Source organism: Meleagris gallopavo, chromosome 14 (assembly GCF_905368555.1).
Source record: "Meleagris gallopavo chromosome 14, MGAL_WU_HG_1.1, whole genome shotgun sequence".
NCBI lineage: Eukaryota > Metazoa > Chordata > Aves > Galliformes > Phasianidae > Meleagris > Meleagris gallopavo.
In genome coordinates, this window is record NC_139417.1 from 6,425,051 (window position 1) to 6,449,607 (window position 24,557).

At 41.5% G+C, this 24,557-nt stretch overlaps 1 protein-coding gene across 1 annotated transcript; it reads left to right on the forward strand.

The window, feature by feature from the left end:
* The first annotated feature begins 6,412 nt into the window (after positions 1–6,412).
* NINJ1 (ninjurin 1) lies at positions 6,413–23,266 on the forward strand. Its single transcript, XM_010718639.4, has 4 exons — positions 6,413–6,615; positions 15,089–15,323; positions 18,266–18,427; positions 20,927–23,266. The coding sequence occupies exons 1-3, from the start codon at positions 6,544–6,546 to the stop codon at positions 18,409–18,411; spliced, it is 453 nt and encodes a 150-aa protein (XP_010716941.2). The 5' UTR covers positions 6,413–6,543; the 3' UTR covers positions 18,412–18,427; positions 20,927–23,266.
* The last annotated feature ends 1,291 nt before the right edge of the window (positions 23,267–24,557 follow it).

A 24,557-nucleotide genomic window follows, 5' to 3' on the forward strand; every position in this document is an offset into this window, starting at 1 on the left:
TTTGGCAGATGTCACAAATGCCACAGTAGACGAAGTTCTCAAGAGTCCCAGGTGACTCAAGCTTTAAAATTAAACCGTGCATCTTAACAGGGCAGTTACCCTAAAGTCACATCTCTCATGTGCCTCACAAAGCTTACAAAACAAACAGATGAGAATGAATTAGAACGAACTCCTTGTAAAAACAGATATGTTTTCATATCTGTGAGCTAATTGACATCACGATATTCTTGTTAGCTTTTTATATTTATTTTATGACCTGCTAATGACTTATATATTTCTATATTGTAAATCAGGCAAGATTATTCACATCTCATGCAAACATCAAGGCTTAATAAGAATATAAAGGTCACACAAGTAAAGCTACAAATGCCAACAGCGGGAAATCTTTGCAAGCATAGGCAATGAAGTGAAAACACAGTGCTAGTAAAGTGGCTGCACTGGAAATTATTTTTACATGCAGCGTCAAACAGTCAGTTGAAGAAACAAGAAGCCAGATGGCGCTGCTTTCGATATGGCTGCAGGTTGCTGACGGCTTACACGTATGTGCATTCCTGGAAATAGGAACCAAATGAGAAAACGAAAGAGTTAGCAATGTATTTCTGATGGCCTGCCACAAAAATACCAAGCTGTGTTTCCATAGACACCAGGAACAGTGTAACTGCAGAGGGGAAATAGTGGCTGAAGCTCACATGTGCAATGAAAGCATCTGCAAGTTCTGCCAAATGTGCACAGCACTTTCAAGCCTAAGCTGATTAAAAAAATCAGCTTATGTATCATATTTTATTGCTTCAGTCCAGCCTCATCTGCAGGCTGATCATTGACTGCATCTCAAAGCTGCTGAGCACCTTTATGTCAGTTTTAAAAGCAATGCAAAGGACTTACAGGTTTTCTAAAACATGTGCTCTGCACAAGCTACTTGGCAAACTAAGTGGTGCTGAGTGACATTCAAGCAAAAAGATCATTGTGAAGATTTCTGGCCTTGAAATGTACATTTGAGGTAGAATTTCCCACAGATACTTTAACCTGTAACTTGGTAATAAAGGTACAAGAAGAGCGGTCAAATTGTGCAGGCATCTTATGAAGCGATACAAAGCTACCTAAAGATTTCATGGTTTCCTCCAACCAAAAAACAAACAAACAACAAAAAAACTGTGCTGCCCAATTCCTGACTTTCCAAAAACCTGTCTGTGAATCTGGTAAGAAGACAGGTGTGAGTGTGAAAGGAACGTAAACTGTTGTTTGTAAATTGATATGTCAGAATACTATCATGGCAATGCTGTAAATAAAGTCCTAAAAACTGAAGATCATGAGCCAGCAGCGTGCCGTGGTAGCAATGCCTGGTTCCATCCTGGACTATATTAACAGGAGTGTAGCCAGAGATGGTGGGAAATGAACCCCTGAGCATTCTGTGCCTTTAGAAAACTGCTCCCAGGGTTGGGCTCCCAGAGCAGGACACGCATCACTAAACCAGTGAGAGTTCAGCACAGTGCCACTGAGGTGTTAAGGGGCCAGAGCAGTCACCCTGTGGGGAAAGGCAGTGTGAACAGGGTTTGTTCAACACTGAGGCTTTGAGATCTGGTCCCTCTTTGAGTGAGGTGTTAGACAAGAGGACCTCCTGGGGCCTTTCTGCTGTAATTCCATATACAGAATTCCATATGTACTTTCCATTTAATCAGACTATTCTTTTCAGTGATTGATTCTTAATCAGTAGAACTTTCATGGTCTTATCCCTTTCTTATTTACACTATTGCTTACAAGCTGTGTAAGGATGTACAATTCAGATTCATGCCTGTACAAAACCTGGCATTTTAAAGAGATGCATTCTCCATTCCTCTCTATAGATAACCTGCCACCCTCTCTAATACAGGAGACTTTCTTTTTCATTAAACTCATTGTCCCGTAAAGTAGCACCGACAACGCATCATCTCTGACCTATCACTGAGTACATATTTGGTGAAAAAAGTTAAAACCAACCTTTCAAAAGTAAACATTACAGTCTTTTTAAATAATTCTCTTAATGTAATAAAAACTATAAAAAGAATTTCAGGATAAGAACTTTCTGCTGGGAGGAGAGGAGAGGAAACAGGACTCTTGGGAAAGAATGTCAGTAATTCTTATAAAGAATTACTTATAAAGAAGCAACAGATTGTTGCTTCTTGGATCAGGCTGGGGGAGCAGAGTCACCCGCAAACACAGTTTGTAAGTCGCAGGCTGACCTGCACTGTGAACCCATGCAGATTTCTTTGGCTTCCAGTTGATTTGTGGCAGTGCCACTGCTTGGGACTCTCTGTTGGGATGGCATCTGGCCACTCCTGGAGCCCTCCTCACCACCCTCAGTTCCCCCCCGCCATGCCAGGCAAGGGAACAAGCACCTCCTTGTCCCCAAACCCATACTGCCAGACACAGCCTAGCTGGCATCCACAGGACAGTGCTAAGTGCTAAAACAAATGACACAGAGCACTTTATGTCACGTGCACATCTGTTTGCACAAAGCAGAATAGAGCAGATAAGATGTTTATTTGAATGTACAGCCAATTTTCTGTACTGTGAATACAATGAGCTGCAAAGAAACATGCCTGAAGGACTGCAAGCCCAGAGGAAGTCAGCACTACAGTGTGGAAGGGATGTTTATGTAACAGAGAGCATTTGCTCTTCACTGAGAGAATGAACTGCCTTTCATTTCTTAATCAATCAGAGTCCAAAAGAGGATTGTTGAGTTGCGTATCCTGGGTCAGATCATTTTCACAGACTTCAGACATAGAGAAAGGTTGGCATATTTCATAAACTAAGCATTACATACATTATTTATTTTTAATGTTAATTCTAGAACAACCATTTTTGGAGAGTGTAATGCAATTTTTGGTGGGGAAATGCAAGTTTTTGAAGGAGTAACAGGAAACCAAAAAAGGAAGAAACAGCACGAAATAATGCGCTTTTGCCCCAAATAGTTGCAATGATACAAAACAAATCCACCCCTTCCCAAAAGAAATAAACTAACTACATGTCTTTCAAGAGAGAAAGCCTTTTTTTGCTGAGGATAGCTGACACAGCAAGGAAATAAAATTTCATGAACATAATAAATCTACAAGCCATTAAAACAAAGCAGGATGTGCTGATGGAGGCAGTTGTATCTGATATCAAACGCTGTTTTTTAAATCACAACCTCTCCATTCATGTCAGTTAGCTTAGGCTGTCTCATTTCTTCTGTACCAGTGCTCTCCTCCTTACACCTTTCCCTCATTTTACTTTGTTGAATGGCTGATCTGTTTTTCTCATAGAGCGATCTTACCAAAAGCCACTTTGTTTACTTAAACCTGTGCTCTAGTGCAGAAGTACCAATTTGCAAAGTTACTTGTTTTAATAGTGACCACAGACAACAGGCAGCACCACGTACTTTTTATTCTGGGCTTCCTTACACCGACTCTATGGACACATAATAGTTCTTGCTCAGGGAAAATGAAGGCCTAACTTGAAAGTTAAAAAAATTAAAAATGCCACCACAAAACCTTGCAATTTTAGCCACAATACAAAATGCTGTTCTCTCTCTGGTTAGGTTTCATTAGTATTCTAGCATCATTTCACACCTGTCACGTAGAGTACTTTTGAAACCAAAACCAAAACCAAAAAAGTTATCCATGATCTATGGCTCAAGTGCCAAATACAGACTGTAATAACCAAGTTGCAAAGATGGAGAACAACGCATCTTTTCTCTGCCATCCAGGTTCCAATGGCTGTTGTTACAGTGGTCCCAAGGACCCCCCTCTGCAGCCTCCAGTACTCGCTCTGTGTAACCCTCATCAAAATTCCTGACTCAGACCCATGTGATAACACTTGCAGAGTTCTCATTTTATAATGACTATGCTCAAATCCACACAAATAAGAAAGACCTACCACATAGTTTTGTCATCACACAGCTGCAAACCGATCGCTTCGCCAGCCTATTAACTCTTCTGCCACCAGCCTGAGTCTGCAACTATTTTTCTACATGGATCACAGCAAAATATAATGGTTGTTATTATTATTAACCCAGCAGAACTAACCCAAAGGCTGGGTAACAGGAAAAATTGTTAAAGCTTATCGTTAAAATTGACACAGAGCTGATGAGCACAACAACATAAAGATGCAATGCAGAATCGACTGCTCCAGACCATACACAAATGCTGGCTCGCAGGTAATTTCACAGATTCAGGGTAAGCTGTTTCTCTGTTTCAGAAGGATTGCACCCATTTCCTAAAGGCTAACAACAGGTCCTGTTTGCATAAATCTCTTTGGTACATGGCTGTGCAATACAAATGTAAGATAGGACAGATATCTTCCATTCCAAGATACCTTCCATTCTTAAGTGACACCTACAGAGAGCAGATCTTTAATTTTTTAGGCTTAACGGCAAATATTTTCATCGGTGTCAATGAAACCTCTACAACTACCAACAGAAATGATAAAAATGCATTGGCCAAGAGCTTTAGAGGACGAAAAAGGGGCAATTGGAAATATCCAGTATCTCTGAAAACATCAGTGGACAGTTACAACTGGAAAGGGTTCTAACCAGCTCTTCTTGGCAACTATACCACCACAACCATGGGCCAAGCATGTTCAATGACTTTTAAGTTAATTGGTTAAGTGTCTGATTAAGGCCAGCCTAGTTGACTCCATGACCAGTATTCAGGTACTACAAACCCTAAAACTAAGGGAAGTAATGTGCTTTTTCAAGCATTGGACTTTATGGCAGCTGACATCATGGTGTAGTTTATAGCTTTGTTTCAAAGTGACCCCAGCGTCACCTCTCACTGTGCTTACTCTAACAAAACAATTGTGCCCACCCTGACAAGCTGTACCACCACCCAAACAACTAATATAGAATTCCCATCCACTAGAAATGCTGCGGGTGAGGTTCCATACAGCACTGGATCAAAATCATGCAAGGAATTGAGATTTTTTTTTAGAGCTTATGTCCATTCTTCTGCTTTTATTGTATATCCTCCTCACCGTGAGGTACAAATATATTTGCTCTCATGTTTCTCCTTTCATTTTCTATAAACTATAATAACAAAACTTCCTTTCTCTCTCCAAATAAGTGTTTTCCAGCTGGCTGTTCTAAAGAGAAGCAGAGAGGGCTGCAAAGAATCAAGATGGATGAGGGCTTCTTAGAAAGTCCAATTCAATAATTCCAATTGAAGACAGTAACTTGTAACTGCATGCTTCATCAAGGGGATTTTCTAAGAAGAAAATTAATTATTAATTCAATGTGTTTCTGAGAAGAGTTGAACTGGAAACTTCTTGACCTTTAGCATTAAGATTGGAAGCCTAACTTGCACTTAGTATGTGATAACCCACATCTGGTTGTCTGTATGCTTTTCCATGAAATCTAAAAGTGAATTCAGCTGACAGTTATGCCTCTTTTAACTAAAAAAATTACTGTAAGCTCAAAAACAAAAATCAACAGTGAGGAGACATTGCACCTCAATGCTGACATTTTGGAATTCCAGTGGAGGAAGTTCAAAGGACAAGAAAAATCACAAAGACTCATAAAATGTTAAGGCCATCACCACAGTTTCACCCTTCCATTTCTCAGTAACGCTTTCATATTAGACGAAGCATGCCTATCTATTGCATGGGGAAAACTGCAGTCATACGGCATGCGATATTTTATCTGATGCGGCGAAACAGCCCTAGACCTGCATTTTAAGGCAGACACACAGCAGGGGCACACTGCTGTTCAAGACTTCACATACATCTTCTGTCCAAAGATGCACACCTGAGCCCCCTTCTCTCCTTGCAATTGAGGCACTGTCTCAGAGCACATTTGTGAGGCTCAGACTAAGGACCAATTTCCAAGCACACGCCTGATGTCAAGTGAGACTAGCCAAGTGTCCAGACCTCTTTTTGCAAATGCAACATGTTCCTAAGTGTAGGTCCTACAGCTCTGCATTTATTGCACCAAGCAGTGCAGCCAGCTCTTCCTCCTACAGGGGTTACTTCTGCCAAAATCCTGTGCTGATGATTGAGGAGCAGAAAGTAACGCTTCCACATTACCTCTTTACGAGTATGGCCTAGCAGAAGCGGGGTCTATACTTTGTTTTCGGTACGTGTTTATTTACGTTCTGTAAAGTATGTTTCAGCACTATTCAGGGCCTGAACTAAACCCAGCGAGAAGAACAGTTTGTAACACAGACGACTCTGAAGGCGTTAACCTGAGGGGTACATTGTACACCAGACTCCGGCACAGACCTCTGGAGAGCATTTTCAGCGCAGACGAGCAGCCAGCTGCCAGCCCTACTGCCTACCGAAGAGCTCAGCAGAAAGAACCTCTCTCAGTCCCACACAGCGCCAACGGCGTCCCGCAGCGCCGCGCACAGAGCCCAGCCGGCTCGGCTCGGCCCAGCCCCGGGGCGGTGTGCGCGCGGTGCAGGCCCTCCCTCCTCTCCGCTGCCGGAAACTTTCTCTCTTAACCGCGGCCAGAGGGGGGAGCCGATACAAAAGGGGTTCCCGGAGGCTGCCGGCAGCAGCCGCCGAGGCCTCTCCTGCTTCGCTCGGGGAGCCGAGATGGACTCCAGCGGCGAGAGCCACGAGCTGAACGGGCGGGCGGAAGGAGCGGAGCCAGCGGTGGTGGAGCGGGTAGGGCCCGCGGCGCGGGGCTGGGGCGGGCGGGCTGCCCTGGGCTCGGCGCGCAGCGGGTGCCCCGGGGCTGTCACCGCGGAACGCAGTGCTGCCGGCGCTCCCCTTTTTGCGGGGTGCTGCGCGCGCCTCTCGTTTTGTCTTGGATCAAAGACGGGCCGGGGAAAGACTGGAAGATCTTTTTCAGGCCTGGCGTGGTGGCTGCAGAGCTCCTGCGTGGGCCAGCGCCCAGCCATCAGATGTCCTCCTCACCTAAAATCTCGGTACGGAGACAGATTTCTGATAGGAATTTTGATAGGGCAAGAGGGGATGGCTTTGAACTAAAAGAGGGGAGATCTAGGTGAGATGTTAGGGGGAAATTTCCCACTCATAGGGTGGGGGGATGCTGAGCACAGGCTGCCCAGAGCTGCGGGTTCCCCATCCCTGGAGGTGCCCGAGGCCAGGTGGGATGGGCCCTGGCAGCCTGAGCTGCTGGGGGCGGCCAGCCCACGGCAGGGGTTGGGGCTGAATGATCTTTAAGTCCCTTCCAACCTACGCTATTCTGTGCTCGTATGATTTCTGACTGGGAGGGTTTTCCTGCAGGAGCTGAGCTGCCCTGAAGTCTGGGGCTGCACGTTTGCATGTAGTCATCACATACAAACAAGGGAAAACACAGCTTTTCACTGCTCCATGTAGTCAAAACATGCCTAGAGATGTGCACTGGAAAGCATTTCATCCCATATTATGTTTACATATAAAGGATGTTTTCCAAGCATGCTGCTTTTCTAAAATGCCAAGCGGCTAAAAGAGCATCTTTCATGTTGTTTTGAAAGTGACCAAACTCTGAAAAGCTTCTCTCATTCTCACAAGGACTGCCACACAGGAACAGCTGCAGCAAACCACTACCCACATTGCTGGTTGGTCACAGGTGGTTGCAAGGCCGTGCCTTCCCTTCCTGGAGCCCTTGGCATGGACAACAGACCAGAAAAATAAAAACCAATCTGGTTTTAATAAATCCTGGAAAGTATCTACAGAGAAACAAGGCTGGAATGAGCAAATCAAACTGCTGGCCTTTAAGCCACTAAATTCTCAGAATTTGCATTTATTTTTTAACACCCAGACTCATGATTGCATCACAAGTACATGTAATGGGGATTTTTTTTTTCTTGGTCTGTTCTAAGAATTTTTTATGACTTTCCTGTTTTGCTTCATTTCCAGTTGCATGCAATTATTGTTTCATTGTTGTTTTCCCATAAAAGCTGTGTAAGCAAAAGAATAAGCAGAGAGACTTCATACTGTATTATGCATGCGCTCTATTTAACACTTCAGAGAACTTCCCAAACATTGTTTCATTTTCTAAAATATACATTAAAAAATTATACACACAAGATGAAACAGGCGACAGATTTCTTAAAAAACAAGTTTTGAAGAGTAGATACCTTAAGAATATGATCAAGTCCAGCATTCACACAAACCCACAGGGCCTCAACGTGCAGGGACTGGAGCTAGAGGTGTTTACGTGCCTGCTGTGAGGAGAGCTTGCTGATATCTCTGGCAGCCCTGAAGTTCTTACTGCCCATCCTAGCATCTGCCCTGCCTTCGAAATGCATTCTCTTGCACATCACTCTCTTAATGAATTTCTCTTATGCTAGCTGATACAAAATGCAGGTACCTTCAAAGAAAAAATGGCTTAGTTACCTTCAAAGCAGGGTAGAAGCACAGTAATTCTATTTTATTATGTTGAGTCCACTGCCATTCTGTTGGTTCTGTGGTTGCATTCACTCTAAATTTGATTTATTTTAACTTGGTCATTAACTTGAATAATATTATTCACCAACTGTCACTCTTTTAAAAAGAAGCTGGGCATTTCTTCCAGTGCTGGCCTGGCACACCTCACTGACTAATGGCAATAATTACAGTTGGAAGCTGTGCTTGCCCTTTGTGCAAAGGATCTGTTCGATGCCAACAGTAACTGTTTTTTCATGTTCCCGTGTTTGCTTCCTTTGTTCATGCCCCGTATCGAAACAGTCCAGCAGCTGCTTTGCTGTGAAAACTAGCACAGTTTGGGCTTCTCATGATGGCAAGGAATGCCAGTGGAAATAGTTAAGGGTCTGTGAAAAAAAAATGAACAACTATTGGATGGTTGAAGAGAACAGCTGTGGAATATTTGGTTTCTGTAATAATCACATTGTTGCTAAAAACGTATTCAAGTTTGTACATTGATTCCTAAGTTACTTGGGGACATGTCAATTTTTTTGGCATTGTTGCACAAGTAACAAATTTCAAATTTGTAAGAACTTGTAATAATTATCCTGCACATGGAATGGAATGGCATATTCCAAAAAGGTATGGTGTACTTCCAATCTAATCTCCCGTAGTGATGCTAGAATCACAAGTAGGTGGGACAAACAAGCAGTGCCTTGGCAACACATGACAGGCAACCTGCTGCCTAGTGGTGAGGAGCAGCTTCTGTTCCAATTGCTCTACAGACAAGTCTCATTTATAACTTCACTTTGAAGTCATCAGGTGTGCTGATTACTGATGCCATCACAGCTATAGGAAAACAGTGCTCTGCCCTGAGCTAACATGTCTGTACCGTTCCCTTCTATTCGTGCAAGGTTTTAAAACTCAAGAATTAAAACAGCTACCACTTGTTAGCTTTTTTTTTTTTAAACATAGTTGTATTTTCATTTTCTGTTTCCATATACAATGTTGCTCTTATTCAGTACAAGCTTTTAAAGGTGCCAGGATATTGAACACAGGCTGAAGAGTTGCTTTGTTTGTTTTGGTTTTTAATATATATTTTCTAGATTACCTGCAACCACACTGCCTCCAGACGTGACTGCAGCAGCCTCCTAAGCTAAGTAGTGCTGTGTTAGGTTGGTACTTGAACAGACAGATCTCCCCCAAATTCCTGCAGGAATTCCTACAGGAAATGTCACTGATGATTCAGCGCCAGATTTAGGGATTTTTTTTATGAGTCAGTGCTAAGTTGAACAAGTGGTCTAATGTTTTGCGGGGGGGGGGGGAAGAAATCACATCTTCCCAAGGAGGTGTACACAGGATCTAATATTCCACTGTATGACTGGCACAACTAAAAATGTTTGCCTTGGGAGATTTTTTTTATTTTTTATTTTTTGTAGAATATTTTTCCCTATTTTTTTGTATATCAGAAAATTATTTGACACAGAGGGGAAGTCTGATTTCAGTGGCAGTGGCCATATACTGACCCATTCCATTTCTACTACGTAGATGACAGACATTTGGACAGAAATTCTACATCCATCAGCACCATTAAATAACTGTATAAAGTCAGTGGTTCAATTCTACAATGTCAGGGTTAGTCTTAGAAAGAATAAATTTAAAAGCTCTGAAATTGTGTTTTGTTTCAGTTCTATGTAATTTCTTTTATGTCTGACCCTTCTTTGATATAAGTGGAATTTTGTGCTGGATGTTTTCAGCTTATTTTTAATTAGAAAGACTATTTCAAAACACAGCAAAGAACCATTGATTGTGAGATCTCCGTGACTCAGCCTTATATTTGCACAGCCTTGTTATTACTTAGCAACTTTCCATCATTTGAAAATAGGGACTATCCCTAAACACAAGGATTTCAGGAAACTCACTCTGTGATGTTACAAACCCAGAGGTTCTACTGGCCAACAACCAGACCAAAAGTTCATCCCATCTCATTTTAAAGCAAGGCCGCTTGGCTTCTAAGTGCGTAAAAACTGCCCTACAATTGCAGTAATCACTAACTAAAGTAGGAAGAGGACTGCATACAGAAATAGAGCAAGCCAAGGATTTTGAAGATTGTTTCAGAGCAAATGTGCTCAAAGGTAAAAGCAGGCGTCACTAATCAGAAGCACAGGTCTTAGAAACCTTATTCTGAATATATCAGCAATAATCACTGCTATCTGCCTAATCATCCTGGACAAAACCACGGGCCTACTGTGTTTAATAAGCACTTTCTACTGCAAAATGATTTAAAATTACAATACTGTGAATGCCTGTACTCACACCAAACTGAGCATTTGTATGTTTTACAGACCAGGTAGGGCACTGGGCCTGACATGCACATCACACAGAGCTCTGGGTCCTGCAGTCCCAGATGCTGTGAGGCAGCTGCCGTGACAATTGCTAATCAAGGCCATACCTCTGACTTATGCTATGCATGTAGGAAATTGAATGTTTGCCTGGCTAACTGCAACATTGGTTTTCTAGGTTTTTAAATAAAAAAAAAGTAACCAGTCCAGTGCTACTGCAAGTACTTGCTAATTTCATTCACAAGAACAGTCACACAAATGTCAACGTTCATACCAGATCTCAGTCTTAGCTTGGAAATTTCAAGGTCCTATCAGTTCAGGCAATATTTTTCTCATATGTGTTAATTTGTAAGACTTTCTTAACATAATCCCTTTAAGAAAATATGCATGTGATGGGAAAAAAATTAAGAAGCTAAGTGAAGTACCTGGGTATATCCCAAAAGGAGAGAGATGAATTCTCAAGATTTACGCTCACATTTTATCTTTCCTCCCACATTCATAGGGCAGTGACAGAAACAAACATAACTAAGCTTTAAAATATTCTTAGTTTTCACTACTGTTCTTCTCCTCCACAAGTCCCAGATGACTGGTATGTGAAAAACTCCACCTGCCTTCTCCTGGCAGACTGACATTCTGGGCAACTCAAGCTGGACAAGACACCAAACTGCTCCTGCTTTTCCTCTTTCTCAGACTTCCAGCAGACTAATTGGACTACTTCAGCAGTCACTAGTGCCTGATAAATACCCTGTTCAGCAAGCAGCCATATAAACTTTGTCACATGAAGCCTTAATAGTAAGGATTCATGCTTCTAAACTGGTCACTGTATTTAACAAAGATACTTTATGATTTGTTCTCAAGGGTTTCCATTTTCAGCACTGTTTCCTTCCTGTTAAGTCACCAGGTTTGCCTTAGAACTGGTTCAATTCAGCATTTAAGGATATCTACCTCAGTGCCGTGTTTATTTTTAAATAAGTGTAGTGAATAAATCCTTTCTGTATTTCAGGGGGACTCAGTTATTCCGGGTGTGCCATTAAGACAACTAGTGAAGCAAAGCAGAGGCAAAGCCTGTACTCATAGAGTTGTCAGTAAGATGACGTATTGTAAAACTCAGTTCCCAGTGTGAAGAAGTAAACACAAGGTTTATTTTTGTGGAAGCAGAAAGCATCAGCTTCTGGTGCAGCATCCTGCATTACCCCAGGGAGCTGACTGCCCTGTGGGCACTGAGTGCTGCTGCCCAGAGACAGAGCAGCTGCATGCAGCCCTTGTGCATGCACCTGTGTCTGTGTGCTGCCTTTCCTTGGACTCGTTAGGCAACACAAAGCACACTGATCGGTTCATCTGTACCAGGCAGTTGTTGTGATTATATCACAACAAAAACAAGTGAAGGACTCCCCTTGCCAAGCACACCTCCTGTCCTGCCAAGTGGCACCTGCACGTCTCACAGGGAATCTCCAGTGGTTTCACTCTCCCTTGCATCCCAGCAGGTGACAATAGCACGGTAACTGCCACTCAGTGCAGCCATTTGGCATCTCCCTGAAACCACAAAGCCACATAACAGCATCCCCATGTAATTTCTGTCATGCAGGACTATCATTAACCAGAGGTTAAGGCAGCAGCTCTCCTTTCATTGCCTGTCTATATATTGCCGTGCAACACATTGTCTGTTGTTAAAAACTGCTTCCAGAGTACTGCCTGCATTTGTTTTGATCCTTTGGGCAGTTGCCTTCAAGTTCTTCCCTGACTCCATGCTAATTTGCATTCTTTTGGTTTTATGGTTTTCCATCACGAGACAGGAGGCTCCATTTCTTAAGAAAAGGGAAACAACCATTTCTGGGGCTTCCATGATTGCACACCGTTCTTCCCAGCACGAGGCACAGCTGAGGACACTCTGTGCCACAGATGTGGGGCCTCTGCCCTCCCTGTGCCCAGCTCCAACTGTGTCTGGTCTGCTGGCAGTGCTGGCTGGAAGCCTCCTCACAGAGTAAAATGCCTTCCGTTAGACTCACACCTGGTAAACAGCTGACTTAGGATGCTAGAAGCACAAGGTTTTGCTTCTTTGCTAAAGTCTTCTGTGCTTATCAGAGTCCAGAGGTGACTCAGCTTTTGCTTCCATAGCAATTCAAATGCCATTGGCTGCTGTGTGCTGGCTGGCCATGCAGAAACGGGATTAGCAGACTGCAAAGTTCTGTACTTGCCCTGGAAAAGAGATTGTATTCTGCTGACTGCTGACTGACATAGGAAGAGCCCCGTATCTCATAGAGGTAACTAAAAGAAAGATGTAGTCCGGATTGTTTATTCTTCAATATAATTTTTTTTTTTTTAAAGTAGTCACTTCAAGCTTATGATCACATTCCTACATAGAGTGAAAGCTGTCATCAGTACACTATGTACAGCTCCTGCTGCAGCCTCCTTCCATCAGGATTAAGACGGGAGCATAGCTACTCAAGCAGTCTTTGCCTGTGTTATATATCGAAGCCTTGTGAACTCAAGGAATAATTTAGGTTTGGTTGTTTGGTTTTGGTCAGGAAATAGTTAATTAGCTACTAGATATCAGAAAATATAATTTCATCTATCAGGAAGTCACTACAAAACTCTGATGTTTGCTGAGAAGAGTTTCTTTTTTAAACTCATACCCAGAAGTCAAGTTTTGCTGTTCCACATGTAATTCCCCACCCTGTCTTACATATTGTGTAAGGCAAGAATAAAGTGCGTTGATCCTTTTTATCCTTTTTTTCTGTGCAATTAATAGTGAAAAATCATAGTCTGGATTTTTTTTAGTGAGTACTGCCAGTGTATCCTTCATGCTGCTCTAGGTAAGGAAATGAGCATTCACACCTGTTGTCAAGCTTGTGGCAGGGCTGCACTAGGAGCAAACACTAACTCTAAATATCCCAATGCTAGAGCAGCTTAGTGGAGCTGGGAGTGGAAAGAGGAGACTGCTTGGGAAGAGGAAAGGTAATGAACTGAGGCACAGACCCGAGTCACATAAATTTCATTTTTAGGCTGCAGAACACAGACAAAAGCAAACTCGTATCTAGCTTCCCCACTGAAGCTGGTATCAATTTCAGAGCCATTCTCTTCTCTGAGCAATGGAAGAGTAAACAAGCCATCTGCATGAAGCTATGGTTACGCGGTTTAATTCCCTCTGCAGAAAGAAGTCTGCTGCTGCCCCATGACATTTTTCTCTCAGTAAAATATTTAGACTGTGGTTGGTTACAGCATGTCTGGTGAAAATAGGTCAAGTTGGGCATTTGAATGCCCTGGAAAAACTGGGAATGTATTTGCTCTATGTATCAATATCTATCCTATTAATAAAATGTTTTTAAGTCTGGTCAGTGGCAAACTTGGCTCTGGAGTTGGAAATTTGATGGTTATTAGAGCCGCTAAAGAGAGCGATCTGAGGGCGTTTTCTGCATTTCTCTTTAAAAAGAAATTTCCCTCACAGTATTTTCTGGCAAGCACGACATACTTGTGCAGCAAAAACATCTCTCAGAAGCAGGTTTGAAGCAGTCAGCCAAAATACTGATATTTGAATATTATTTTTATAAAGTTTACAAGTAAGATCCACAAGACTGAAATCCTAACCTGTCTGGAGACTGCAGAAGAGCAGCACCTCACCTTCCTTCCTTCATCTAATGGTTAGTCTTCCACACCTAGCCTAGTTACATACGCTGCATCTACCCCATGAGGAATTAGGAACCACTGCAGACACACGGCCAAATTCCAGGTTAGGTCACCTGAATCGTCATCAGGAAATGCTCATTTTATCCATCTCTCCAGATTAACCAGCTCTGGTTTTGCCCTGCAGTAGGCTGTTTTTTCCTATTTGTTTGCCCAGGAATTCAAAGACCTCTGCTGATGGGAAAATGGAAAAAAAGCTACCCTTGCAATTGGGCAGTGCTTGGCAACCACGAGTCATACGATATTTCAGCAGAAACTGTTGTCTGTGTAAGGACCTGGATGGTGGTATGGCAGAGTGACAAACAGCAGGAAAAGAGGTCAAGCAAAGCTCACATAGTGAGCAACTCCCACGTAAAACCTCAAAATGAGACTTAAGACTAATGAAGAACTAGGCAGATCTGCCATGTCCACTGAGTGTGAATTTAATAAATATTTGTGGTTTTAAGTGTGTCTTTGGGAGTTCCAAAGCCTTTCTCAGTGCAAGCATTGCAGATTTTCCAGTCCTTACTTTCCTCATGGTAGAAACAATGATTAGAGTGATCCGTCAAGATGGACAAAGTTTATCTGCCCAAGTCTAGTACAATCACTACAGTTCTGCCATCAGATGGAGGGCAGTGGTAGCAGTGAAGGAGAGGCACGTAGAGTCTTAGTACTACTGTTACTTTATCAGTATACCTACAGAAATCAGTTGATGGGCTAAGTCATCTCTGACTCTCTACACTAACTAAAATAGACACAAATAATCTTTTTTCTTCTCCCACTTTTAGTACAGACCATCACAGTGGTTTCAGAGAAATGGACCTATGAATATCAACCACTACGCAAACAAGAAGAGCGCTGCAGAGAGCATGCTGGACATTGCACTGCTGATGGCCAATGCATCGCAGCTGAAAGCTGTGATTGAGCAAGGACCTTCTTTTTCATTCTACATGCCCCTTATTGTTCTTATCAGCCTGTCACTCACAATGCAAGTTATGGTGGGAGTACTCCTGATATTCCTTGGTACGTAGCAACTGCAAGAACCACTGATGTGTATTTTTCCTTATGGAATGCAACCTGAGTATACAGACACTCCATTTATTTTTAAAAATTGTTGTGTTTGAATGCCTTGATATCGAAATTGATTACATTTTTCTTTAAGACCATAGAAATGTTACTACAAAAGGAATAAGGGCAGCTTTATGGGGAATCTTCATTTTGATTAAGATCCTCATATTCATTTGTGAAGAGCATGAATATTCCTCTTTTCAGAAAGTCTAAAGGAGGAAGGAAACTGATGAAATACCATAAAAGAAACATTAGTAGGTCAGATATGATCACGCAGTCTGCCCAGTTTCATAATACTGTTTTTGGCAAGACTTGTTACTTAATCTTATGACCAAGATATATTTACTCCATATCAGTCATATCATAAGTGATATTATAAGAATATATTGTGAATATAGAACTCTGGAACAGAAATGAAGATTGGATTGTCTGTCTTCACACTGGTGTTTTATATTATCATCATTGGCTCGCTTGTATTTCTGCAATCAAGTCAAAGCTTTGATAACACGTTAAAAATTCTTGTTTTTAAATTTAAGGAATTATTCAAAGCATTTTAAATTTCTAGGGAAGGAATCATAGAAATGTACTTATTGCTGATTTTTCAAACCCATGTTAAACTGAAATTAAAGCTAAAAAGATAAGTTTTCTTTCCTAGGTAGGAGCAAGATTTTACCCTAAAAGCATTCCATGACATTAGTCAAAACCATGACATAATATCAGCATACAGTCTGAGCAGCTTCCTTAACCTACTACAAAGTGATAGTCAGTATTCACACAGAGCATTTACTAAGCTATATAAGCTACCTTGGGCATTCTGATGCACTGTCAGTGTTCCAGTTTCACAACTGAACAGCTTTGTGATCAAGGAGGAAGTTTTCAGGAAATGAGGATACATCTGGCTTGTAATATTGATGTGCAGCTGACATAGCTTTTTTATTCTTACGAAAGAGACTGAGAACATCTGTCTCTGCATTTGGCAGAGTTGGCACAAGGGCAAAATCCAGGTCCTGGCACAGGGGAGATTCCAGAAAGGGACTGGAAAAAGTAAGCTCGTGGTACTGGGGAGTGTGGCGAGAGTCACAGAAAAATGAGCAAGAACAGCAACAACCACTTATCTGTATCTTGGTTGAAGGCATCTCCCTGGTGGTTGTGTTAGTTGTTTACAGCCTAAAAGCCTGCTTAAGGACTCATTTATCATTTCTGCCAGGCATTTCCAAACTGGCTTCCTCCTCAGTAATTTCTTTGACAAAATTAGCAAAAAAAAAAAAAAAAAAAAAAAAGGATTGCTGCAATCCTGCTTCAAAATTTAGAGCCCCACCTCAACTACTAAGTTGCGTTTTCTGTTGTCCTCATTTTGGACATAGGGACAGCTCTGAAAGTGGCAATTCTCCTTCAAGCATGATTTCTTCTAACTCACAAAACACGTTGGGCCATTAGTGCCTTTTTATTAGTTTTAAAGCCAGCCAGCTGTCTGAAATGTCTTTCCTACATACTTAAGGATTAATGTTCCATTTCATTTATTCTGCTTCATTCACATGAAAGCACCGGATTCTTTAGTGGCACTATTAGGATGCAAATCTCCACATAGCTCCAAATGCCTTACTATCACATAGAAAATCATTTTCAGGTTTAAATATTGCTGAGCTTAAGTTATTCCATGTCAACACAGGTGTGCAGTAGCTTAAGCTGTTGAAGTTGTCCCCCCACACTGTTTGTCAGTGCTTTGACCACCCTGCCCAACTGTACAGCATCAGCGAACAAGACTTGAACAGGTGCCCAGAATTCCTTCAGACCAAAACAGCTTTAGACATCCTAATTGGAGACACAAAGAGAATCTGGCTTTTAATACTTTGGCATCTTGGATGTGTTTACCACCATTTTACTTACCTGATTCACAGAGTGAGCAAGCCCTGGTTCTATGATTAAGTTCCACAGTGTTGACAGGGACATTATATTAAAAATAAAGTCTACTTCACACAGCAGAGCTGCAAGTGTATGCATGCACCTATCATTTAAGAAAAAAAATCAGTTTTATTTATGTTGCTGAAAGAACCTATCAGGTATAAGCTTTTCCCTGCAGGAGAACAGAGAAAAATCTTGGCTTTTCACATGAAGACAGCCAAGCCCCCCCATTCTTCTTTGCCTTAAACAAGTACATTTTAGTCTATCAAGACTGTTATCAGTACAGTGTAGCTTATCTCTGCGTTTTCATAAGGTCTGGAATCAAAGCTTAAGCTAAATTAATAGTATCTGCCTTGTGTGGTCTTCCCTGTCTTCTATTAGCAGTTTAACCAAAGAACTGCAAGAAGCAGAGCAAAGCATTTACACAGCTGGTGCTGCCTACAACAAGAACTGCAGCTACACCGTTCTGAAACCTTCCTCTGTTTAATAGATATTGCTTTCTGAAGAGTCAGTGCAAGAACTGGAAGGGGGAAAGCTGTACAGCTGGGGAAGGGCACCAGTACAAAGACATCCAGCACTTGTAAGGAGGGAGGGCTGTCTGGGAAGGGCCTGGAGCTGTAGGAAATATACTTTCATCCCATCCTGTCAAGGCTTCGAGCTTCATAACTGAAATTATTTTTAAAGGTTTGAAATCTAGTTTTGTTGCAGACTTTAGGAGATCAAGAACTCAGAAGGTTCCTTGTAATGTTGTGCATGCCTTTGTGCATCCACAGAGATTAGATGCTAATTACTGGAGGCTATTAGGAACCCTGTGATTAAAGATCTTCTCCTTAGCTCTTTTACTGACAGTGCAAAATCGTCCTTCCCTTTTAAGTATGAGTGCTGCAAATAGCTCCATGTAAGAAATTCTTTAACTACATGAATAATGAAGACTTTTATTCTGAATTTTTAAATATTCATATGCTTAAATCTCTCTTTCTCCTTTCTCTTTGAAGTAAAATATGACCTTAACAACCCTGCAAAACATGGTAAGCTGGATTTCCTCAACAACCTCGCAACTGGACTAGTATTCATTATAGTTGTTGTGAACATTTTCATCACTGCCTTTGGAGTTCAGAAACCAGGTGCCAAGTCAGAGTAAAGGCAATAAGTACAAGGTGAGTATTGGCTCTGTGCCATAAGACAGAGGGATGTAGCACACAAGAACACACTGCCCACAGTGGCATAATTTGTAAAAATAGCAGCGAGTTTCCCTGCATCATTCCAAACTTCACAGATAAATGAGTTGTCTTCAGACTGCTGCAAAAGCAGATGCTACACTATAATAACAGTAGGAGTTCCCTGCATTTGTAAACACGGAGTTCAAAAGTTGACAGCAGTGCCTAACTTTGCCAGAGACCCAATGTGTGTGTCACAGATAGGAAGTGACAAGGGCTTCCTTCTGGCTTAACCACTCCTTTTTCTCATTGCTGACTAAGCCAATTAGGAAAATAATAATATATTTCTTCCTCTAAATGTCTTCCCCTTCCCTCCCCCCCCCTCCCCAAGGAAAATTCTGCAATGTATGGCACCCAATCTGTGAGGAGTACTGAATTCTTAATCGTTAGCCAGGGAACTGCTAGGGCTGATAAATCCAAAATACAACATAGACCTCATGGGAGCCCTTCAGTACCTATGCAGATAATGTGATTTCTCTTTCCTCCCTAGTTGCAGAGTTTTTTTGTTTATGGCAGATTCAGCCCAAAGATGGACACTATTTGATACGTGGACATAAGGATAAATACAGGAATTGTGAGAATCAAACTGAGCATCTTCCTGGTGTCATAGCTATGATGAACAATTTGAGAAGTAAACCTAAATTGCAGGCTTGTAGTCCAAGAAGCAGTACGTTCTAACATCTGCCTTTAAAATAGCACTGCTCAGTCAGCACAGGCCAGCATTGCTCTGGCTCTGTCTCCCAAATCTCAAATCACAGATCTCCAAATCACCTTCAGAGGATCTCCTGAAGGAGTTGCTTAATTTTCCTGGCAAGCCTCGGTACTCTGGCCAAGCCTGTAATATCGTGTGTTTGAGTGAACTTCCAGATGAAGTCCTCTCAAGATACTACCTGCTATGAAAAAGCAGCTCAAGGCCTTACACTGAGACTTTCAAAACACATTCTGCTGGTATTAACACTTTATATGAAAAGCAAATTGCCCTTAAATCTCTAAACTCATTCAGTCAAAAAGTAAAGTACAAAGCATTAAAGCCTATTAGTCTGAAGAGGAACAACAGCAGAAATCTGTAGCAAGAATGGAAACCAGACAAGAATCTTTTGAGATGCTGAACAGGATGGGGAGCTAGGATGAAGAGTCTGCTTTCACCAAGACCTTTGCAGTTCTGGCATAGAAATGAGATAGTTTAATTGCAAACTCCTGGCCATCTTTTCTACAAATATTAGGATTTAGTTTTAACAGTAGATGCATGGATTCTCTGAGACATTATCAAAGAGATACACGGAACATCCATCTTAGCAGCACACATGAAAACAGCTCTGAAACACTAGCCACAAAATTGCACTGACAAGAAAAATACACACCCAAGAAAAATAGGCTGAAAAATTACTGGAGTTTTAGCTGTCTTCACAAGAAAAAACACAGAACTCAGTACCAAAGGGCTTAACGGAACCCTGCAGCTGTTACTGTTGGAGAGCTTTGTGCACTACAGGCCAGTTCAGCTTGGGGAGGCATTATTGCACATTAATTCTGCATGAGGCTGGAATCTGAACTTCACCGTGCATGAGCTGTATAAATGTGCAGAGTGCTTCCCCCTGAAAATTTTGCCAGCTGTCCCCAGACTTTGTCTCCTTCTCACTGAGTTGTATGGAAGCACCAGTGGGTTTGTGGGCTCCTTCTGTAATCCATATACTCTCAATCCAAAGGATGTTATGGTCTAGTTATGAGTAGGACCATGGAATCACTAGTTAAGAAGTTAAGAAGTTATACTTTAGATGAAATGTCAGTTTCCATGTAACTCATCTGAGATCAGCATGACAGCATGAAACAGTTGTGCCTAGAGGCTGGTGATAGCTCATACAGCTGGCTGCGTATTGCCTTGCACAGCCAGAGCATTCTCCTCATAGACAAATGTGATCTGTATCTACTGCTGAAAATGGTTTAATAAATTTGAAACACCTTGATAAAGGGGAAATAGATAATTTATGTAATCTTGGGTAGAGACAAGACCAAATTTTACATCCATCAAAAACAATAACTGTATCACCTCACCTTCACGCTTTTCACACATGGAGTTACCTAATAAAATAGCTAGATGCAGTGCCTAGAATTCATATTTTTTAATCCAGATTTGTAAGATTAGGAATTTATTAGTTAGTTTGGATAATTACATCTATTTGTTAATTTGTACACATTGCTTCTGCTAAAAACACCTGTATGTAATGATCGTCTGAATGGGATTTGAAAGATAAGTGTTTTTCCACAGTGGGCTTCTGTTACCTCAGAGCCCTAAGAGAAACAAGCAGTCATTTGCTGGCCTCATTTCTACTACACACTCTTTTGAAAAGAGAGCTTAATTCTCCCCCCTCCCCCAAGGCAAATTTGTCATTTACTATAGTTCCTGAACCACTAATATCTCAGTATCTTTGTTTCTCATTTCAGAGATCTGAAGCATTCGTTCTTCCATAGATGCCATTTGCACTTGGGCCAGCTACACTTGGACACACTAAAAAAAAAAAAATCTGAAGAAGCCAGACACACAGAGCAGCTTTCTCAGGTTTCCAACAAGCAACAAATCTGTGTACTTGGAGTTTTCCATTGTTAATACTTCAATTGTTTGGCATCTAAGGAAAGATTGCTTTTGACCCAAGGACACTGCTTTTCCAGAGATTGGCATTTCAATTTGTAGATCATTTTTCAGAAAAGTGACAGGTAGTATTGACAGATGGGACTTCACACATTTCAGGACTTCCCATTTCTGTGCCTTTTGCTTTTACAATGACTTGACACTTACACAGTGGTAAGAAGCTGCAGGCCTCCAGTCTGGCATGTTCCCATTGTCCTTCATTTCACTCACTTGGCACCTATGCTGTCCATAGCACAGCAGTTTTCCCTTGCATTTTTCCAAGGTACCTGTGTCTTGTTTTCTGTCCCTCTCCCAGTTCCATTCTTTAACTAAAGCAGCGCTACAACTAGAAGCAGTAGACTATCCTTTGGCCAGTTTTTCCTCACAGGTAGTCCTGCATTCTGTTTCTTCATCTCTGGACCACACTTAAAGCTCTCTTCTGTGTGCGCAGACACACAGATAACCTCACTGCTCCATTACTTACTGCTATCCTCCATATTCTGAGCATTAGATGGATTTCTGGAAATCCTATCAAAATAGCTACGTATTCTGTGTCCAGCTGGAAAACTAGAGGATACAGGGTAAACTTCACCTGCTAAACTGGTGCTGAGAGCCTGCCAGCAGCTCTAGTAGGAAGCTCATGACTTGCTTTTTCCTCTTTGAGATAGCAATTGCTGCAGTTATGCTATTTTTATGAATTTATGGCTAAAATAACTTTAAATACATACATACATATGTATATGTATAGATATATATATTTCAGGTTATTGCCTGCTGTCTCAGGGACTGACACTTTTTCTAAATACACTATTGCAAGTAATGGTGTATGTTAAAAAAAGTTGTGGCAATTTTTACACTTCTAAAGAATCACATCTGCGGTCAGAAAGTCCTGCTTTACTAGATCATACTTTCTTGTAGTTGGAGATTTGTTCTAATGCATTTCCTTACAATTAAGTTTTAAATGCTATCTTGCACGTATTAATAGAACTTTGTCTTCCATGTTTCTCATCTCATTTCTGTTTTAATTATGTTCCAATTCATGTATCGTATCTTCATTTACATGCTCTATAGCAGTTATTGACAGGAAACAAATCAGAAACTTTTCAACTAGTAATAAAATAGACTACGTTTTTTTTTTTTCTTTTTTTTCTTTTTTTGTTGCTTCTAACTTAACACGCATTTGACCAGTATTTGGCTAACAGTGGTTTTAATTATGTGCACTGTACAAATTTAAGCATAGCTCCAAACAATGAGGTATTGTCAGGACAGTTTTCTTTTTTTTCTTTTTTAATACAAACCAGTGTTTATACATACTTGTGTTGTCAGTGCTGTACTGCAGTGAACTGACTGGCCACACAGCAGTACAGAAAGCCTTAAACGTATTTCCATCTTGGGAAGAGTTGACTGTAGGCAGCAAACCAATGTGTTTTTGGCACTTAATGCTTTAATATTCTGATTTGTCCTCACTACTCTAAAGGCAGATGCAGACAAAAGCTCCACGGATGCATACTGTACTTCTACGTGGTGATAATATGGCCTGGTTTTGAATGGAGCTTTCCATTCCTGCACCACTTGTTGCCACAAACCTCACGTGCACTGAAGTGCATGAGAACAGCCTGATAGGGCAGCAGTACAGATGTATCAGAAAGACGAGGCACAGCAGCAAGGCTCCCTATCCCATCTCCCAACCACCTACGCTACAGCAAAGAAAAAACAACAGTGTGCAGAGCACTGGGGTGTGAAGCATTCACCATGTGATGCTACGTCAACTACTGATTCCAGTGAACCCTTCCAAGACAATTTTGGGGGCATACAGGAGGAAAAGAAAAAAAAATGTTGAATGCATTGCTGAGTGCTTAGGGCTGATCTGCATTTAGGGGGAGTGCTTGCTCACTTGGAGTCTACTGGAACCAGGCTTAGCACAAGAAGTCCTTCAGTCACCCTGAGTTGCTGGAAGTGCAACTGCAACAGCAAAACAGGGATGACTGCAACTTCGGAAGGCCTGATTTCTTCTAATCCTGACAGATGAAAGCCTGATCCTAAGGTCATCCATCTCTGCTGGACATCAACAGTATTCAACTTACAACCAGACATTTGGGTTTTTTGTTTGTTTGCTTTCTTTAAAAAAAAATTAAAAATGATGGTTTATTACTGCATGTTTTATTGTGCTTAAGTAGAACATGAAACGTTTCTTCAGACATGCAATCTGGATTTTAAGTCTCTGAAGCCTCCAGAGGTCATGTATTTTTTATCAGACAAAAGCATCTGCAACTTGGTTTCAAGTATAAATAATTAAATCTCGTGATTACCATTTTTTTAACATTAGGTACTTATTTAAAATCCTAGTATGCATTTCCTAGGGACAGCAAACAAATACATCAGTTTGAATGATTCTTTGGTTCACTGTGTTTCTCCAGAGATCTTAGTTGTAGGCAACCATTGCACTTAAAAAAGAGGTCATCAATAATAAAGCGAAATGAATCTTCGCTGGCTCTCTCAGGAAACAGTTCATGCCAGGTCATCTATTTACTTGTTTCATAAGCTGCTGGGCAGTGTAAGAATTACACATGCTGCTCTGGTTGTTCTCATTAGTCCCTCAACATCAAGGCCTGACAATGCTGAAGTTTTCAACATAACTGTATTTACTTTAGGGGATGACAACAGTTATTTACTGGAAGTGAACTGTAAGCATTTGTCTTCTAAAACAGGTCACTAGCTGACAGCTGAATAGAACAGGCTGAACTAGCAATACAATCCTGCTCGCTGCTTCCCTCGGCCATCACTCAGGAGGTTTTGGCCACTTAATTTATCCAGACACTTTATCCCATTTCTGCTATGTCTTCCTGTAAGCTGCACCATGCCTGCTGAGCAGGATGTGTGCAGGAGGAGGGACATGGCCCTCTGCCAGTAGCTGTCACTGCCCGGTGCTCAGAGGGGTACTGCATGTTACAATAAAAGCTCGTATGGTTTTTGTTGTTAGCAGCTTTAAGAGGCATTACAACATCAAGCATTCAAATAGTTACAAAAAAGTTACCAGGAAAGAGTGGCAGAACCCAAAAAGCTATGCATGCTTTCCTTATTTGCTAGCTTAGAAGAGTTGACGGCAATGCAAATTGTATCTGGTTCAGTAAGCACTACACGTGGCACCCATTCATGCACTATTTTACATGTTTCCAGAAAAAAAGGCAAAGATGCAGTATGGAAAACCAGTCATCCTACAGTGAAACCTGTCAGACCACAGGAAATCAGGCTCACTGGTAACACACTTCCTTAATGCAGGCCAGTGGGCAAGAAGCTGGTGGTAGGCATTCATATGCATAACTCAGCTCTGATAACTGCACACTTAACTTGAAAATAAACACTCCTTGAAAATAAACCTGCAGAGCTGCCCTAGGTTAGAGGCGGCGCACAGCATGTCAACTGCACTGTGACTGATGGGAGCAGGGC

Bases quoted from the DNA above. Each gene is read 5' to 3' on its own strand.
- NINJ1 (XM_010718639.4), top strand. From the start codon at position 6,544: ATGGACTCCAGCGGCGAGAGCCACGAGCTGAACGGGCGGGCGGAAGGA. The intron at 6,616-15,088 runs GTAGGGCCCGCG...TCCCACTTTTAG, and splicing joins AGCCAGCGGTGGTGGAGCGG to TACAGACCATCACAGTGGTT. The intron at 15,324-18,265 runs GTACGTAGCAAC...TTCTCTTTGAAG, and splicing joins AGTACTCCTGATATTCCTTG to TAAAATATGACCTTAACAAC.